The 20,269-nt window shown below is 42.2% G+C and overlaps 1 protein-coding gene and 1 long non-coding RNA gene across 5 annotated transcripts in view; one reads left to right on the forward strand and one right to left on the reverse strand.

Annotated features, from left to right (window-relative positions):
- Positions 1-244: 244 nt before the first annotated feature.
- The window catches only part of CDKL1 (cyclin dependent kinase like 1), a 49,772-nt gene continuing 29,747 nt past the window's right edge, over positions 245-20,269 (forward strand). Inside the window, exons 1-2 of one of the 3 annotated variants that reach the window (XM_037015965.2) lie at positions 245-4,413; positions 4,850-5,124. In XM_037015965.2, coding sequence (XP_036871860.2) covers positions 4,957-5,124 — 168 coding nt within the window. In that variant the 5' untranslated portion in view covers positions 245-4,413; positions 4,850-4,956. Of the gene's footprint in view, positions 4,414-4,480; positions 5,125-20,269 lie in introns of those variants that run through there. The other 2 variants (XM_017667186.3, XM_017667179.3) reach the window with 2 other exon arrangements.
- On the reverse strand, positions 4,419-20,072 carry LOC108401344 (uncharacterized). 2 transcript variants are annotated; one of them, XR_012120525.1, is made up of 5 exons: positions 14,834-20,072; positions 14,576-14,668; positions 7,560-7,693; positions 5,317-5,406; positions 4,419-4,543 (listed from the first exon to the last, which is right to left on the reverse strand). It is a non-coding gene; the product is annotated as an uncharacterized lncRNA (long non-coding RNA). The 2 variants fall into 2 exon arrangements; XR_012120526.1 differs by having other exon boundaries at positions 14,821-20,072.

The following is a 20,269-nucleotide window of genomic DNA, read 5'->3' on the forward strand; positions in this document are numbered from 1 at the left end:
AGAAGAAGGAAAAAAATAATGGAGATGAAATCAGTGAAAGTGAAAAACAAAACACCAGAGAGAAAATAAATTCAATCAAAAGGTTTCTCTAAAAGATCAATAAAATTGATAAGCCTTAGTAAAACTGATAAGGCAAAAGGAAAAAAAATCACTAATATCAAGAATGACACAGGGAACACTATTATATATATCCTATGGACATTAAAAGGATAATAAGGTATTATTATATATGAACATTAAAGGGATAATAACATAATGTTGTTATATACAAACAACTTTATGCCCATAAATCTAGGTGGAATAGGCAAACTCCTTGAAAGACCCAAACACTAAAGCTCATTCAAGAGGAAACAGTATCATGAATAGTTCTTTATTTTATTAAATAGAACTTGTAATTAAACCTACTTCAACAACAAAAATTCCAGGCTCAGGTGACTCTACTGGAAATTCTATAAAACATTTTAAGGAATAAATAATACCAATTTAATGTGAACTTCTCTATAAAATAGAAGAGAAGGAAACACTTCCCATTTCATTTTGTGAGATCAGCATTACTTACTATCAAAACCAGAGAGAACCATTACAAAATAAGAAAACTATAGATCACTGTCTCTCAGAAACAGTGCAAAAATCCTCGAAAAAATATTACTAAAAGACTCCAGCAATGTTATCAAAATGATAGGATATCATAACCAGATTGGTTTTATCCCAGGACTGCAAGGTCGGTACAGCATTTTTAAATCAATGTAATTCATTATACCAACAGACTAAATAAGGAAAATCACATGATCATTTCAGCAGATGCAGAAAAGTATTTCACAAAATTCAACATCCATTCACTATTTTTAAAAAAAAAAACACAAATTGGAATTAAAGTGAACTTTCTTAATCTAATAAGAGGCTTCTGTGTTAGTTCTATATTGCTGTATAACAAATAACCCTAAAACATAAATACCAAAGATTACAGTTTCTGGAAACTGAGAATCCAGGAATGACTTAGCTAGGTGCCTCTGAATCAAAGTCTTTCACAAGATTGAATTTACATTGTCAGCTGGGGCTACAGTCTCATTGAAGGCACACTGGAGTTGGGGTAGGCATGGGGAGGTCCACTTCTAAGCCCACTCACGTGGCTGTTGGCAGGATTTAGTTCCTCACAGAATACTGGACCGAGTGCGTAAGTCCTTCTTGGACGTTGGCCTCCTCAGTTCCTGCCATAGAGCAGCTCACAATATGGCATCTGGATTCTTCAGACAGTGAATCAGAGTACAAGAAAGCACCCAAGCTAAAATTCATATGGAACCACAAAAGACCTCGAATAGCCAAAGCAATCCTGAGAAGGAAGAATAAAGCTGGGGGGATTATGCTCCCCAACTTCAAGCTCTACTACAAAGCCACAGTAATCAAGACAATTTGGTACTGGTACAAGAAAAGACCCATAGACCAATGGAACAGACTAGAGAGCCCTGATATAAACCCAACCATATGGTCAATTCATATATGATAAAGGAGCCATGGACATACAATAGGGAAATGACAGCTTCTTCAACAGCTGGTGTTGGCAAAACTGGACAGCTACATGAAAGAGAATGAAACTGGATTATTGTTTAACCCTATAAACAAAAGTAACCTGAAAATGAATCAAAGACCTGAATGTAAGTCATGAAACCATAAAACTCCTAGAAGACAACATAGGCAAAAATCTCCTGAATATAAGCATGAGCAACTTCTTCCTGAATGCATCTCTTGAGCAAGGGAAACAAAAGCAAAAATGAACTCATGGGACTACATCAAACTAAAAAGTTTCTGTACAGCAAAGGACACCATCAACAGAACAAAAAGGCATCCTACAGTATGGGAGAATATATTTGTAAATGACGTATCTGACAAGGGGTTAACGTTCAAAATATATAAAGAACTCACACACCTCAACACCCAAAAAGCAAATAACCCGATTAACAAATGGGCAGAGGATATGAAGAGACAGTTCTCCAAAGAAGAAATTCAGATGGCCAACAGACACATGAAAAGATGCTCCACATCATTAATCATCAGGGAAATGCAAATTAAAACCACAATGAGATTTCACCTCACACCAGTAAGGGTGGCCAGCATTGAAAAGACTAAGAACAACAATTGCTGGTGAGGATGCAGAGAAAGGGGAACCCTCCTACACTGCTGGTGGGAATGTAAGCTAGTTCAACCATTGTGGAAAGCAGTATGGAGGTTCCTCAAAAAGCTCAAAATAGAAATACCATTTGACCTGGGAATTCCACTCTTTGGAATTTACCCAAAGAATACAACTTCTCAGACTCAAAAAGACATATGCATCCCTGTGTTTATTGCGGTACTTTTTACAATAGCCAAGATATGGAAGCAACTTAAATGTCCGTAAGTAGATGAATGCATAAAGAAGATGTGGTACATATACACAATGAAATACTATTCAGCCATAAGAAGAAACAAATCCTACCATTTGCAACAACATGGATGGAGCTGGAGGACATTATGCTCAGTGAAATAAGCCAGGCGGAGAAAGACAAGTGCCAAAAGGATTACCAGTTAGAAAGAACTAAAACTGCCTCTATTTGCAGATGACATGATTGTCTACATAGAAAACCCCAAAGGACTTAGAAGGGAGAAAACATCCAGATGGGGAAAAAAATACAAAAAATAAACAACAACAAAATGCTCAACATGAGAGATTAAGGAAAGCAAATTAAAACCACAAGAGACCCTCACCCACGTATTAGAATTACTAAAATCAAAACAAAACCAAGTGATGGCATAGGTGCAGAGTGACTGGAATTATCTCTGGCAGGAATGTCACTCTGGAAGACATCTTAGCGGTTACAGTAACACATACTTATATGATCCAGCAGTACTCCTCTTACATATTATTTTTCCCCCAAAAAATGAAAACATACGTTCACATGAAAGACAATGCAAGAATGTTTATAGTAGCTTGGTTTATACTCACAAAAACTGGAAATAAGTCAAATGTTCTTCAAATAGGAATGGATTTAAAAAAATTGTTTTGTATCCATACAATGGAATACTACTGAGAAATAAAAAGGAATGAACTAAAATGAGTAATAAAAAGGAAGGATAAATGCAACAATTTGGATATATCTCAAATACATTATAATAAGTAAAACAAGCTTAAGCTCAAAAGGCTACATAATGTGTAATTCTATTTATATGACATTCTGGGAAAAGCAAAACTATAGGGCCAGAAAACCTATCAGTGGTTTGCAAACATTTGTAATTGCAAACAATTTCTAGGAGGTTCACAGACCACCTCTGGCCCTCGACCCTGCCTGCATACTACTCTGTTTTCAAGGCAGCCACCAATCAGTCTCTTTCCTCCTACCTCCAGCTCCTTCCTGTGCCCTATCCCGATTTATATTTAGTGCTATGGTTCTTGAAACAGTATTGGACCGTACTTCATGGGCAGAATGTTTATTTTCTCTCCTCAGATACTGCTTCCAGGGGAAACATCCATCTGAAATTTTGGCGTAGGGAGAGTGGCAGATTGCCTTACTCCGTGATTTCCCCGGGTCCATTAACTTCACCATTGTGCTCAGACCTGAGCAAGAGCCATTTGGGAGAAGGATGCGATAAGGAGCCCAAAACAAGGCAGGTACTTAAGCTTCCATCTCCCACATCAGGAGCCTGGCGACAGTGAAGTCGTTGGTCACGGAAACCCTCCCCAACCCAGTTTGTGGAGGGAAATTCTGACTTTAATCAGTTCCAGTCACCATACCTTCCTCTTTTCTTCTCTGTCATTCATTCATTCATTGACTGGATGCTACAACACTGATTGGGACAGACATACAAGCTGCCCTCAAGGCGTTTACAGTCGAGCACAGAGTACGGGGGAGTTACAGCACGGTGTGGGAAAGGCCCTGCCCGTGAGGCACGGCCTGCAAGCGGAAGGCGGAGAAGGGGCTCCTGGCGCCGGCGTCTTCCCAGCACTCTCCTATCCCTGCGTTTTCTACGATCTGCGGGTTGCAGGCCTGCAGCCGCCTCTCTCGGCGGAAGAACGCGCAGGGACCCGGCCCCTGTGAGAACAGCTTCTGCTGGGACTTGAGGGGCCGCCCGCCAGGGCCGTTCTCCACAGCAAGGACGGCGGCGCAGCCGGGGTCTGGGGGGAAGCCGGGCGCGACGACCCCTCCCAGGCCGGCCCGGAGCGGGGGCCGTTCCCTTAGCGATCGCGGGCCGGGCCGGCGGGGGCGGGGCCGGGCGAGGGTGAGCCAGGCGGGAGCTCCGCCAGGCCCAGCAGCCGCGGCGAGCGGGTCTCGGGCGGGGAAGGAGGCGCGGGCCGGGCCGGCAGGCGGGGCTGCCACGTGGCGCCGCTCGAGGCTGCGCAGCGCGCGGGCGGGAAGGAGGGCGCAGCCGCCGCGGGAGGGAGAGGTGGGCCCGCGCGCGCGGCTCTGCTGCCTGCCCTCGCGGGACGGCGGGGCGCGGCGGAGCCGGGGCGCGCACTGCAGGGCACGGCTCCCCGCCCACCTGGCCCGCGGGGAGCCGGGAGGTGTCTTCTTGCCTGTGGGAAATGAGACCCAAAATTAGAACCGGGAAAGCCTTCAGCCTTCCCCGTCCTGCAGCCAGCTCATGTGTCTCAGATCGGATGAACCATAACATTTTAAAAGATAGATTGTCTTATAACTGGGTTCGTTTAAGGATAACGGGTTACATTTTAACTTGCGGCGTAGGTAGCGATTACAGCTGGGTTATTGAAAGCAGCTCGCTCCAAGCCGTCATCCTCGATCACATTGCCATTGCTGAGGAGCAAGGCTTTAGATGTGAGTCGATTCCTAATTCTCTAACAAATGCCCTTGTTCTGTTTTAGGTCCTTGGCAAAGACCCATCGTTGAGCGGGGCTCTAGTGCGGGCTGTCCTGCCAATAACTTATAAGCGACATTTTCAAACTATGTGAAGAAGACTTATTCTTCTGTGATGGAGAAGTATGAAAAAATTGGGAAAATTGGCGAAGGATCCTATGGGGTGGTTTTCAAATGCAGAAACAGGGACACGGGTCAGATTGTGGCCATCAAGAGGTTTCTGGAATCAGAAGATGACCCTGTCATAAAGAAAATCGCCCTTCGAGAAATTCGCATGCTCAAGGTAATGGATTCTTTGAAGTGAATTTTCTGAGATAAAAAATTAAAGTAAGGTGTGTCATATTAAAGAAATGCCTTGAGATGTAGTCATAGACTTTTGCTCTCAGTGACACAAGCGGGATGTCAATGCACAAGTTCCCAATTATATAATAAGCTAGAAAGCAGAGCCGGAGGTGCAGGGAAAGGTGGTGGTCACCTTCAGAGATGCTGTGGGGCATTTTCTTTTCTTTGCTAGTCGCTTCTTTCCCATGTCCTCTGTAGATCTGGTTCCTCAAGAGCCATCAACCTGGAGAGAACAGGAACAGCACAATTCAAGTAGAATTCATTATTTTTAAACATGTAGGTTATGTTCTGTTGAAAGTCTCAGTCCATTCAGAGAATTAATCATTCACCTGTTTTCAACATGCTAGGAAGCTGACATGCTGGGTTTTCATTCCCACTTGCATTTGTCTACTGCTAAGCATCATAATGCCCTGTCTGTAGATGGACCTTTCTTAACTAGGTGAAATGATCACTTAAAAAATATTTATTAGTTAACCCTAGGAGACTATTATACAGTGGAGTGGACAGGTTGTTTACTCCAAGTTGAAAGTATTTTTTCCTGTAGTGGAAGAGGTTTCTTTTCTGAATTTCTGTGAAGATGAAACCCGAATCCGAATGTAAATATGACATGTAATGAACACAGTGGGGTTACCTTGGTTTCAGACAGTTTGGCCTTCTGCGTTGTGACGTGTATAACTAACTCTATGAGAAGAAAAGAGCAGCCAAGTGGGAGATGAGTGGGACATCCAGGGGATTTTCTCTTATCCTTGCTTCTCCACAAGACCACCCTCAAAGTCTTATGTTCACCATGAATTGAGTGTGTGGGGTGATCTCTTGATAAGGACCCTGAATGGGAAGTGGCAGGCTTTGGATAAATTAAAATGGGTGGATAATAGGAAACCTTTCTCTATTTGGGTTTAGGATGTTCTTTAGCAGCAGGATGTTATCTGTTCTGAAAAGACACTTCTAAAGCTCCCTTCCCTCACTAGTGCTGCACAAGAAAGGGGTCAGAAAAGCAGTGCTCTGCCCTGCTCTCTACAGAGGGACAGATGCTCAGCATTTCTCTTGGGCTGATGGGCATTTTTCACTGTCTCTGTCATTTCCTAGAGGAGAAAGTGAATTGGATTTGGATTTATTTATAAAGATGATCTGTTTCTGGTGGAAAATACTGTTTCTCTGACTTGTAAGGTCAACTGTGAATGCCTCTGAAACCTCTCACCGTTCATTAGCAATACTGTGTTTACAGGTGTAGCTTCCTGAGTTAAGATGGGGAGCTTGCCTCTGTATCTCTGTATCAACTACATGGCACATAGTAGGCCTCCAATAAATGTTATTGTTGGGTTGAAAAAAATGTTACTAAATTAGCACTTAGAAAGGGTAGGTGTTGCCATAAATAGGAAGTCAGATGTATTCTCTTAAATAACTTAATATTGATGTGCTCAGAAGGCTGGAGATGCATGCACAGGAGTCTTATTTCAAAGCACATAACACCCCATTCCCCAAAATGAAGTGCACAGGTGTACACTCCCCTAATCTATGTGAGATGCTGGGATTAGATTATTGGTAGAGTCTGTCCCTTCAGAATTCTGTGATGTTCCTACCACATGATGGGTTTTTAGATATTTGCTGAATAAATGAATTGAGGGTCTTTTAAATGAAGTACTGTTTCCCCCATTTATTTGTTCAGTAAATATTTACACAGCCCCATTGCACATTAAAGAATGTTTTCACCTTGCCTTTCAGACAGTTAACTTGTGGAAGGGAAGTAAGATGGACTTCCTCTCTGCTCTCACTCCTGGCAGACTGGGTTCCTAATAGACAGGGCCTGTTCATTCACCTTGTGTCCCCATGCCTAGTATGAACCCTCTAAATAAAATGTTTGGAGGCATATTTGAACTAGACTTTGAAATACTTAGGGAGGTGTGAAATGAGAGCTATGGCATTCAGGCACCCTCTCCTAGGAGAAGGTGCATAAATAGAAAGCAGTATATTGGGGGAACACAGGTGTTAACCCCAAAGTATTAGCCAAGAAGCCTGCTGGGTGCTAACATGCTAGGGGGAGAATGGAAGGAAAGGAAGTCAGGTCCACTAGGAGGGCTGGGAGATACTTCCTGGGAAACAGGTCTGGCCTGGGATATGTCATGATTAGCACATAGCTGCATCTTGGTCCCAGGGAGGCCTTGGAGGTTTGACACCTGACTCCAGGGGACATGTTGTAGTCCCTGAGAACAGGAAACTGGTGAGGTCTAGGGCAAGTGTGTTAGAGCCCCATATGAGCTGGAATGTGGCAACAGGAAGAGGGATACTAAACTGAGCAAAGCATCGCAGGCTCAGGGGAAGGTGGCAGCCCAGTGGCTCAGTGAGTTGGCACTCCTAGGGTTTTTCTTGCATACCCACCAGAGAGCTGGGCCTTAATGAGCCCTGCTAGGGAGTCTAACGAGGACCTAGGAGGCCTGAAGCTGAAGGTGCCTGGTGATCTTAGCCAATGGAGGTGAGGCCAGGCAGGGGCAGACCCCTGACTGCTCGTATCACTGTAAGAAAAACAATAAGAAAAACAAGAGCAGTAGATTAAGACCAAATACACAAGGTTTTGAATTCTACGCTAAAGAGTTTAGCTTTCTCCTGAAAAGAAGGAAGCCAGCCAAGATTTTTTTATTAAAAAGTTGTGATTTTCAGAGTTTTGAATTTCATGGACCAGAAAAATTTCACACACACACTTTTTTTTTTCTTTTTTTGCAGATTGAGATAGGGTTGTGAGCATTTTTAAAACCAACAACCAACTATAATCACCATCACTTCATAAAAGAAAGGGCATTTTTTAAAGCTACATTAACAAGAGAAATTTATTTGGGTATTTGGAATCATGAAAAGTCCCAATTTTGTTAATAAGAAAGGCCATCTTAATACTTTTTAAAAACTAGGGAAGACAAAATTTTAGAAAAAAACTAACATCTATGTATATACACTTCTCTGGTGTATATGAATGTATATGTGTGTGTACTGTTGCCCTTATCTTTCTCATTTCACTATCCATTGATGGAAATGGTGACACCATTTGTTTTGTGCAGCCGAAATTTTGTGAAAGTTAACACTATGTCTGGGAACACAAATATTCCCCAGATCAGATGATGTCACGCTTATAGGATCTAATTCTGATACAACAAAATACTAGCATACAGAAGAGCTGAATAGTCCCTTGGATTTTATAATAGAATTTGTCCTGTGTCTATCCTCAGAGAATTCCTTGTGTGTATGTTTTCTAAACTGTTTATTTAGTGACTTAAAGCAACTCCCAGTAGTTGCTATTGGAGTCTTTTAAAAATTGTAATTGTTTCCTCTCAAGCAGTTAAGATCATGGGACTGAATTGTCCAGCAACGAGTTGTGCAATTTTCAAGGCAGCACATTTATAATGCATCCCATTCCTGGTGTAGAAGCATATATTGTATTGTAAGTCTCCATTGGTATCTTCTTTCACGGATGATAATTATTATTTTTTTAAAAACCTATTTTACTAATATTTTTAGGAAATATTTTTTCCTGAAAAATTGAAATACATTTCAAATAGCATTCTTTCATGCCATTTGAAGAGTGACACATTTTTATGAGACAAATTCAGTATTTGTACTAATAAATTATTTCCTAAGCTAAATAAAATTCACCATTCAGCTAGAAGTCCTACTGCAGTCAATCCTTTAATGTTTTAATTTTGAATCATGTTGTTTCTAGGTTACATAATTAGGATTTAAAAAATAAACAATTGCTTTAGTTAAAATCAGCTCATAGTCCAAGAACAAATTAAGTATAAATTGACCATAATAAATTATACTGCAGTACCTGAGCTCACAACAACTATCCCACCCTTTCTCAAACTCACCTTCCATTGTGGGGGGGAAAAAAAGAATTCAGTATTCTCATTCAGTGTTTTTGATGAGGTGCCCATGTGTAATATAGTTGACATGTGTTCATTTGGCGAGTTTTTACGAACCCCTGTTATGTACCAGACCCTGCTGTGGGTCCTGCCCTCCCAACTAAGGAGAGACTGGCAGTAAACAAATAATTACATGTCAAGTATAAAAATGAAAAATAATCAGAATAAGGGGGTATAGAGAGATGGTGGAGCTTGCTTTTTTTTATATAGGGTAATTAGGAAAAGCCTTTCTAATGAATGATGTTTGAAATAAACAAAATGGGAAGATATGACTCCGGAGGGGGAAAAGCATTGCAAGCAGAGGGAATAGTAAGTTCAGTGACCCCAAGGCAGGATCACCCGGTGTATTCTAGGCATGTTCCGGTATGTTCTAGGAGGAGCAAAGAGATCAGTGTGCCTGTAGCAGAGTAAGTGAGGGTGAGGATCATAGGAGATGGAGTTAGAGAGGTAAGGGGGTCAGACATGAGGACCTTGTGGTCCATGATAGGGACTGTGGATTTTACACTGAATGAAATAGGGGCCGTTAGAGGGTTTTGAGCAGAGGGGTGCTTTGTCATGACTTACATTCTAGAAGGATTCCTCTAGTTGCCAGTTTTTCCAACTCCAAAAACAGGAATAACAGTTAGAAGACTGCTGGAGTAATCCAAGTCTGAGGTGATGGGGTCAGAGTGGTAGCAGTGGAGGTGGTTGGATTCAAGACTTATTTTGAGAGAAGAACACTTAGGGATCTGATGGTTGGATGAGGAATCAAGACTCCAAAGTTTCTGAATAACTGGAAGAACAGAGATCATCCATTGTGATAGGGAGACCAAGGGGCAAGTTTGGGAGAAAGGAAATCAAGAGTTCTTTTTTGGATATGTTAAGTTTGAGATGCAAATCTAAAGAGACTATAAGGCAGGTAATTAAATACACAAGTCTGGCTTTCAGGAGAAAGTCCAGGATGGACATATAAAGTTGGGTGCCATCAGCATGCCAGTGGCACTTAAAGCAGTGAGACCGGTTCTCCTGGGGGAATGGAGAGACAGGTACCAAAGACTGACCCCTGTCACTCCAGCACTTAGAGATCAGGAAGGTGAGGAGGAACCAGCAAAGGAGACAAGAAGGGTGAGGAAAATCCCAGGGGCAATGTTATTAAAAGGTTGGTGAAGACAATATTCTAAGAAGGAGGGGATGGTCCTAGTGTCTAAGATCACCATCAGTACAGACTTAGAATTAGCCATTGGCTTTGGAAACCTGAGAATCTTTTGAGATCTGGATAGGAGCTATTTGGGTGGAGTGGTAGGAAGAAAGCTTTTCCAGAGAGGTTTCAGGAGAGAATGAGAAGAACAAAGTGGGGATGGTACTATAAGCAACTGTTCTGAGGAATTTTATTATAAAAGGAAGCTGAGAAATGGGATAGTAGGAGCTTGATAGGATGGTAAGATCAACAGAGAATTTTTGTAGTCGTTGCTTTTAATATGGGAGAACTAAGTATATTTTTGTGCTAATGGTATCAGTCCAGTAGAGAGAAAACTTGATGTTATTGGAGAGGATTCCTGGAGCTAGGACCTGGAGTTACCCACCTGAATCTTGACCAAAAATAGCTGTAACAGCATAATAAAAGACCAATTCATGGACTAGCTAGGAGATTTTATCTGGAATGTTGCTAGGTTCTTTATTATACTGGCCTTAATCTTTACGTAGCAGGATTCACAGTTGTCTCCAGGGTGAGGGTGCAGAACCTCTTCCCCCGGGACGGACAACAGCTTCTGATTTGCATATTGCCCATGAACTCTTTGGGAAAAAATCTAACTCCTTTCCATAACTAGGGTTCAAACATATGAAAATACTTTGAATGGGAAGTGGAGTGGTCATGACAGAAGCCAGATTACAGAGAGGCAAGATCCCTATGAGAAAATCACCTTAAATCCAGAAATCTGACACAATAGGTGGTAGTCATCACAAGCCCTGTAGGGGGAAGTGAGCACTGGCTCTGCTAACGCAGGTGGCTGTTACTGAACCCAGCCCAGCTCCCTGGGGAGTGTCAATGTGTCCAGAAAGAAAAGGACTACTGGTTCAAAACAAACATGAACCAACTGACCCAAAATAATTGTATTACTAAGGTTCCAAGCCTTTATGATGCTGTATCTTCTCTCTGTGGAATGATAATGGTAGAACTCTCGTGGGAGGAAGCAAAGAATTCAACCAGCAATGGTAGGAGTAGATGCCCCCAGCAGAGTTGAGATGAAGGACAGGACAGAGGCACCTTGAGCTGCCTGGGTGGACCTTCAACAGTGTGGCAGATGGTACCGGGGCCTTAGAGTAGATCAGACCAACATCAGCCAAGGGCTAAAAGCAGCAGCTAAAGGACATTGTCTGTGACAAGCCACCCTCCAGAAGATAAGAAAAACGAGAGACAAGAAAGGAGAAGGAATCACATATTGACATTTGGCGACCCAGTAGACTTGGGCAAGGGCCAATATTGTTACCTAGGATGTACAAATTACATTTATAACAACCTTAGAAGGTAAGTATTGTTACCCTCACTTACAGATGGATTTAGGATGGCTAATGATTTGCCTCTGGTTAGTAAGCTGAATGCAGACGGGCTCTGTCAGTCCCCAAGCCCATGCCCTGCTGCTCCCGCCATGCTATACCAGCTCCCAGGGACTGAGCCTCAGGACTGACTCCGCCCTCACACTGGCAGGGACTTTGCTGTGGGACCCAGGGCTGCCATGGAACCTGAGTGCAGATTCTTACAGGAACAGCAGCTCCTTCCAACTCTCCTTCCATAAGCATGTAGATGATTTTAAAAGTCAAAAAGTTACGGTTTGTCACCAACAGAGATAATAAGTATGGGGGGAAATGTCCATTTAAAACTTTACTATAAATATTATATGCATTCTTAGACCAGTATCACATCCCAGAAGATGAAAATTTGTTCTGGGGAGGTGGAAGGAACCTAGCTTTTTTATTGCAGAATGCACAATTATACACAAAGTGCACATACAGATACACAGTGTATTTGTGGAATTAAAATTTCACTCAGAGGCGATTAGGAAACAGTGCAGAAAGGCTCCTTTGGGGGACAAATATGACAAACAAGGGTCCACGGGGTTTGGGAAGGTGATGTGTACCATGTGCCAGAAATGTGCTTTCCTTTGATGTCAATGAACCATGAATAGTAAAAACCTAGACAGTGTCTCTGGAGTGTTCCCTTTTTTTCCTACTGCCTCTTCACTTTCAGTAACCTTCCAGTGAGGCTGTGGGGCCGAGTGATTTCATGCGGACCGGAGTCACAGTTAGGGATAGCAGTTTCACATCTGGCTCAGAGCTGTTGGGTGCCCTTGGGCAAGCTCCAGAGGCCCGGCCACCCATTGCCCTGCTTTATGCCTGTTTGGCATTGCTTTGCTGACGTTTTGCTGAGGGGAGCAGGGATCTCGGACCGCACATCTAACAGTAGCCAAGCAAGGGCAGGAAAGTAGAGGGTCATGAAGAGCAGTGGCATAGGAGGGAAAACCACCCAGGTGGGGAGGCAGAAAGGTGGGATTTAAACATGGGTGGCGCTAGAGGTGAAGCATTTCATGTGGTCTCTCCCAAGAGGTTCACTGTTTCTAAATACCAGACCAGACTGGGCAAATTACCATCCCGCAGATGGTAGGTGCTGTGGGAAGTACTAATATCAGGGTGTGCTGTTATCCAAAGCATTTATTAAGTGCTTAATTCCAGGTGCTCTTGTGTCAAGGCCACACTCAGCACTGAATATAACGTTAGAGTAGATGCAGTAGATGCTCCCTAGTACTAGAACCTAGTCAGAGCTTTCACAGCTGTTAAGCCTTCTGCACTCCCAATATTAGTTGAATTATCTCCCAACTTAATACTGAGTCTCAGTGGGAAATCCTGTGACATCTTTAAGAATTGAGTCCTGCTGTTGCTAGTAGGTGCCATTTTCTAGGTGTCTTCTCTTCAAATTGTTTGATTGTTGAAATGAGTCCATAATTTATTTCTATAAATTGTTTTAGCTATGTTCAGCATTCCCTATTATGGTTTATATGAGATTACAAACTCAAGTCTCTGTGGGGATAAACTGGTAACATAAATGAATGGAGCAGGCCAAAAGTCAGACAAGATGGAGAGGTGGAACTAGGGCAAGCTGGAGACTTCCTGTCTCATGTGAACTGGGTAACTACCACAAGCCCAGGGTGCTTGATTTTCAGAATCTTTTTTTAAAAAGCTAGAAATAAGAATTTTATGTAAAATCTGGGTTTTTCTGCACAACTGTTTTGAAAAATATTACAAAACATAAAGTGGAAAGAACCCAATGAATGCCTGAGTCCTTTCCACTAGATTAGTCAGTTTTTAGAATTCTGCTCTATTTCCTTTCTGTCTCTCTCCCTGCCTCCTTCTCTCTCTCTCTTTCACACACACACACAATTCTTTAACTGAATCATTTCCCTGAGTATGCAGCATTATCTTCTTGAACAAAAGGCATTTTTCTGTATATGTACAATATGATTTTCACACTGCAGAAATTTATCACTGACTCAATATTATCATCTAATATAGGCTGTATCAAATTTAATTTAAAACATTTTAAATAAATTAAAGAATCTAATCAATGAGCAAATGTTTGCATTTAGTTGCCATATCACTTTAGTCTCTTTATAATTTTTATATTGAAAAAAACCTTTCCTTCACTCACACCTCAGACACACACTTTTTAGTATCACTGTGAATTTATGGGCTTTTTCCCAACACATCACAAACCATCACTGCCACTCTCCTTTTGGCTTTCCAGTTGTCATGTCTTTGGTCCTGTGGGGCCCCATGGATCCAGCTCCTTTGTCCTGACACATGCCCCCCATTCCTGCCCACACTTCCTTATTGTGTATCACAACAGAATGTCCCAGGCTTTTCTTGCCCCAGCTCTGGAATCAGTCATTTTTCCAAAGAGCCCTGGTTCCTTTTAGTGAGAATGAAATCTGACTTTAAAATGCTGACAAGTAATTTTATAAAAAATTAAACACCATTCAGGCCAAACAGAACACATCTGCCACTAATTGTTGGCCTGCAGGCTGTTTTGGGCCTTTGGGTTATACAACTTCAGTCATAGGCAGACGTTTTTCTTAGAGACGGGCGATGTTCATTACTAACATATTGATAGATGTCGGACCTTACAGAAACTGGCTGTCAGTAGCATAGAAGACAGAGCAGAGCATTTCCTTGCCCACAATGATAGAAACCAAACAAATCCTCCTTATCATCATCTCTCCCTACTTGTTCAACAAGTGGAGACCTGTTGAATTTTTTTTTAAACATAACATACTAACTGTAAATAGTAACAGACTGTTCTGTTTGTTTGTTAGAAGATCTTTTGGCTTAGTTCACAATGTGTTTATCTAAAAAGATTGTATTCCTGCTGTGTAGTGAACTCCTAAGTAATAAAGCTGCCACACAAATACTTCAAGAACAAAAGAAGCAAAAATCAACAGGCTGGCTCCTTACCTTTATACAGACACCCAGTTTGTAAGGAGATTAAGCACATACTGCCATCTGTCAGTGCCCAAAAGGCTCCTACACACATCCTGCCATTAGACTCTAGAAAAAAAAATATTACAGATCAGGAGGAGGCAGAGTAAGAGATTTTATAATGCACATTGCTTTTTTTGCCCCCTATTTTTATTTCCAGCAAATAAAAGTTATAGACAAACTGTGTTACATATAGTAATTATAAAAAAGTCAGACCATACTAGAAGATAGTACTTTTTATGTGGAATGGAAAATTTTCTAAGTGGTCCAGTCTTGTGCTTTTCACTTTAAACTTTTTTCATGTTTTAATTTACCTGTTTGGTGGGATCGATGTTTCAGGTCACAAATTTGCCTCCACAGGCATATTTGCTTGCTAATTATTAACCTTCTTTATTACTTATTAACTTTAAAAGCTCTGTACTGAAAATGCTGTTGGATAAAATTGCCTAGTTGAAAATCTTTGAACTCAATTACTCTTTTTGTTAGAATAATGAGAAGTGAGTTTCTAAGCCACCTTATGCTAACAACCATACATAAAAACCAAACAGTTTGTTTTATAACTGTCAGTGCATTGCTGCATTAATTTTTGGCTAGCATTGTTAATTTTCATTTTGATCACATTTTTACTGCTTCTTTCCTGGTACTTTTCATATACTTTTTTAATCAATGAAAAAGATGGAGCGCCTACTATGCAAATACTTAGCCTGTGCTGGGCCTTGAGAGGAACCCAGAAGAGACCTTGGTGAAGGTCCCTGGCCAGACGACCAGCCTGGCACATTCTGTTTCATCTATGTTGCCTACGGCAAATCTAAAATAAATAAACTTCATGCCCCTCTCCACTTGGAACTCCAATTGGAATTCCAGCTTTTCCAATACTTCTGACCATATGTCACACCATCTCCTTCTCTAGCCATCCCTGGAAAAAAAAATATTAGCCTGGGTGTCTACATGAGGCTCTTGGCATTTGGAGGAAATGTGGGATCAATTCAGCTTTCCTTTCGCAAAAGAGGGTTAAAGAATGATTGCTCAGCACCACCATGAGGGGTGCGGAATATTTTCCTGTAGATTGGAGATGGTAGTAATAATTAAATAGCTTTTTAAATAATGAAAACAGTTATTCCTCCTATAACTGATGTATTAACTAGTTCACTGAAATGAACTTCAAAATATTTATCTTGGTTTTATAGTATAGCAGGTAGACATATGCAAATCATTTGTAAAATAAGTTTTGCTTATGTAAGAAGAAACCCTGAAGGTATAGAAGATTGTAAAGTGAAAAGTACATCGACCTTGCCCTTCACCAGCTATTCTCATTGCCCAAACACAGTCTCGTGTGCTGTTCCAGAAGATTTCTGTGCTTGTGCAAAAGCACATATTTCCTTTTTAAAAAACAGATACAAATGCTATCATATTGTATCAAATCCATATTACTCTGGTTTTTTACACTTGGTACTGTATCTTGGACATATTTTTAAGTCAACACATATAGATATGCCTTATTCTTTTTTAACAGTTGCATACTATTTTATCATTTAAATGTACTATGAAGTCCTATATTTAAGTAATTACCTATTGATGGACATTTGTGTTTTTCCAATGGCCTATTATGTATACATAAAGCTCTGCAAATATGAGAGAATTTGGGGGACAGAAAGCATGATTTCCACAAGTAGGTCATTGGGAATGATGATGAGAGTCAAGTCCTACTTTCCTCCTTGTCCCCAAACCTATGAATTCGCTCCTGATAACACAGCACCATATGGCCGCTGGTATAATGCATGCACCCTCAAGGGGCTGTGGTACAAATTCCATGGTTCTGTTAGGCTGGCTGGTGTAGGTGAGGAGGTATATGATAGAACCTATGGATCCCATTCCATGTGCTAGTTGTCATACCTTCTTTGCTGTAAAATAGACCCCTTGGTCTGATATTGGGTGGACCCCCATGCAACACAGGCATTCTCTAAGCCTTGGATTGTGAAGGCAGGAAAGGCAAAACCCCTATCTAGAGTTAGTATAAATTGCAGTAAGGACATCACTACCCCTTCCACATAGCAGCTGGTCTTCTTAGAGGACATTGCAGATGAGCACCTCAGTACTGTTTTTGCTACTGGCAGGTTGGATACTCAGCAGCAGCAGGAGCCAGTGAGCCTCAGAGACAGGGAGCCAGTGCCGTTGGGCCTGCATAACCACCATCCCTGAGCCAGGGCCACTCTGTTCATGGGTCACTTACACAAGCACTGGCGTGGCCAAGGACAGAGCAGGCTGACACCCACCAGAGAAGACATCCTCTGCCTGGTTGCTAAGTGCTTCCCCTGCAGTGGATCCTCTCTGGTGGGCATTAATATGGGAGGCCCGGAGATCCTCAAGCTCTGGGCTCACCGCCACAAGTACAGTTTATGCCTCTTCACCCAGTGATCTTTCAGTCCTGTTCCTTCCAGACTCTTTATCACTGAACAAGCTGTTTGCCACCACCCACAGGTCCATGCATATCTCAGGTCCTTTCTTCCTCTGCATAAGGGGAACCATCAAGTGTACCACTTGAAGCTCTGCTTAGTGGAGGATTCCCTTCCGCCCTTGAACTTCAAGGCTTCTGCTAGTGGGTCTTTAGGATGATGGCAGTCCATTTTCAGTTAGTGCCAACATAATGGGCTGGTCTATCTGTGAGCAGGACCTGAAATTTTTTCTCTTCCATTACGTGGAAACTCCCATTACACTATACGTGTAAGTTGAAGGAGAGACAACAATAAAAATTGATGACATGGGAGAATAGGCCACTTCTTTTTAAACTTTTTTGTTCTCTTCAGACTGCTTGAGCCCTGGTATATAGTTTTCATGGTATAGTGGACTGGTGCCTCCACGCAGTCTTATGGCAGTGGATCTCTGTTACCCATTTCTCAGTGGGAAGTTCTGGGTCGCTTAATCACTGATATCAAGGGCAGCTGCTCGGTCTCTGTTAGGACACACCAGGAGCTGGTCACCTCCAGCATGACTGGATGAACCTGAGTGGTAGGGCAGCTTTGACCTGCTGTAAGGTTCTCTCTTGCTTTGGATCCTGCTCAGTGTCCAGATCATGGTCTATTAGACAAGTATTCCCAAGGGCTATACATGCTGCCTCCAAAATCTAAAGAGACCCACCCCCCCAAGCACAATGCCTCTTTTTTAGTGGTGGGAGTACAAGGTGCAATACGTCCTTCAGAGGGAATGTCTCAGCATGCCTCAGGCCATTGGACTCCGAGCACAGTACCCATATGCCATGCCCAAGAGCACTTCCTCCCACCCTCTGACATACATGTGTCTTAACTGGACACTCAGAGTACTTGTTCCAGTAGAGACACCACATCTGGCACCTGCCTCAGTGAGGTAGTTTCAGGTCCGTGTAAGAGGAAGCATTTTACTTTGGGCAAAGGCAGAAGCTGCTTCTTTCAGCCCAGACGTTTCAGGGAAATTTGAGAGTTTCCAATTCTCAAGCTCATCCCCCTGAATGTCCTTGTTCTGCATCTCAGCGTCCCTCTCTTTTGTCTCCAGAGCCCTGACTGTGGCCTCAGAGCCCCACTGAGGCTGTGCCTTGTGTCCTCTGCATCTCTGCTACCTTAAAGTTAAGTTCTGAGCCTGATTTTAGCATGGTCTGTCTTGCATCTATAGGAGGTAAATGTCTTTTTAAATACTGCCTAGAGGCCTTGTGACTCCCACAGTTGACTGGTGGCTAACCTAAACCTGTCATTTTCTCTTTTCTTTTTTCAACAACCTAAAGGTGTTAACAAAAGCCAGCTCATTCAAGTCCTTATAATTACCACTGCCCATACTGCTCACGGGCGACAGCTATTGCATAAGCCAGCCTACACCTCATTCAAAACCACCACTGGTGACAGGCTCAGTATTTCTGTTGCTGCAGTTCCCCAGAGCTCCCTTTTGCCCCACTTGCCACCAGCAGTGGGGTTCTTCTTACAAAATCCCATCCTGCAGGTCCAAGAGCTAGGGCCACATCTGGCACCAACTGTCTTGGCCTGTGTGCCTCCCAGAGGGGAGAGCGTGAGACGGGGGATTGCATGTAGGAGTTCATTTTGGGAGGCGACACCAGGGAGCTGCAGTAGTGGGCAGGAGAGAGGGAGATAGGGGAAGAGGAAAAGCCACTGCAAGGAGACACCAGGGACTCGTCCTGCCGGGTCTGAGGAGCCTGAGGACCAGAGGAGAGGAGTATTTGCCTGCTACTTCTGGTCTCCCATGGGTTCAGGGTTCCCCCCGGGGAGTGGTAGCTCCTGTACATTGGAACTGTCCCACCAGTGTTCCATACCTCAGCATTCCAGAGGCCCTGGGCAGAAAGCAAAAGATACAGAATGCAGCCGAAGCAAGGGGCTCTCAGTTACATCTGCACAAAGCTGGTCTCTGCAGCAACAGTTAAAAAGATGGGCAGAAAGGGTGGGAAGCGGGACAGGAGAGGTGACTAAAACACGGAGCTGCTTGCTGTTCCCCAGACACTCCAGGCAGTTCCCACAGGAGAGCCTTTGGAATAGTAAGTAGTTCCTTGTGCCTGAAACGTTTTCCTGGACATCCTCATATGTTTACATCTTCAGATCTTTTTTTCCTTGTTACCTTTTCAGTGCAGTCTTCCCTGATGACCTGTTTTAAATTGCACCCCCCACCATGCTGCCATGCCCCCTACCTTCTTTATTTCTTTCTCTAAGACTTATTGCCGTCTAACGTGATCAAAGGTAAGCTCCCTGAGAACAGAGGTTTGTGTCAACTTTGTTAAATATAACCTCAGAGCTTAGAATAATATCTGGCACAGAGTAGGGCTCAGTATGTTTTTGAATAATAATAATAATGAATACATGAAAATGGAAGCACTTTTCATATTTTTCCATATAATTTTTATCTTCATATATTTTTACAATACTCAATAGCTTCTATTTTAATATGTTTTTATAAAATTTCTCAGTAGCTTATCTTCTTCACTCAACAATACATCATTGTCTTCAGGTCAATAGATAGAACTCTAATAATTTACTTACTTTTAATAACTGCATATTATTTCATGTTTGAATTTGCTACAGTTTCTTTAGCCATCCTCCTTTATTTAAGGATGTTTGTGTTGTTTCCAATGTTTTGCTTCCACAAACAATTCTGCAATAAATATTCTTGTACATATATCTTGATGCAATGGTGTTTATTTACACAAGGTGTATTTCCAGAAGTGGTGTGCTGGGTTAAGAGGGTGTGTGTATGTGCATGTGTGTGCATGTGTGTGTGTGAGTGTGTCATTAAGCTTTATTTTTAGAACAGTTTTGGATTTACAGAAAAATTGAGAAAATCATACATAGAGTTTCCATATACTCTGCATCCAGTTTCACCTATTATTAACATCTTACATTACATTAGTGTGGTACATTTATTATAATTAATGAACTAATATTGATACATTGTCATTGATAAGTTATTTAGATTGCCTTAGTTTTTACCTAATGTCATTTTTCTGTTCCAGGATGCCATCGAACATACCACATTACATTTAGTTGTCATGTGACCCTAGGCTTCTCGTGGCTGTGACAGTTTCAGGCTTTCCATGTTTTTGATGGCTGTGACAGTTTTGAAGAGTCAGGAATTTTGTAGAATACCCCTCATTGGAACTTGGTGTTTTTTCATGGTTAGACTGGAGTTACAAGTTTTGGAGGA

This window comes from Manis javanica, chromosome 8 (assembly GCF_040802235.1).
Source record: "Manis javanica isolate MJ-LG chromosome 8, MJ_LKY, whole genome shotgun sequence".
In the NCBI taxonomy this organism is placed as follows: domain Eukaryota; kingdom Metazoa; phylum Chordata; class Mammalia; order Pholidota; family Manidae; genus Manis; species Manis javanica.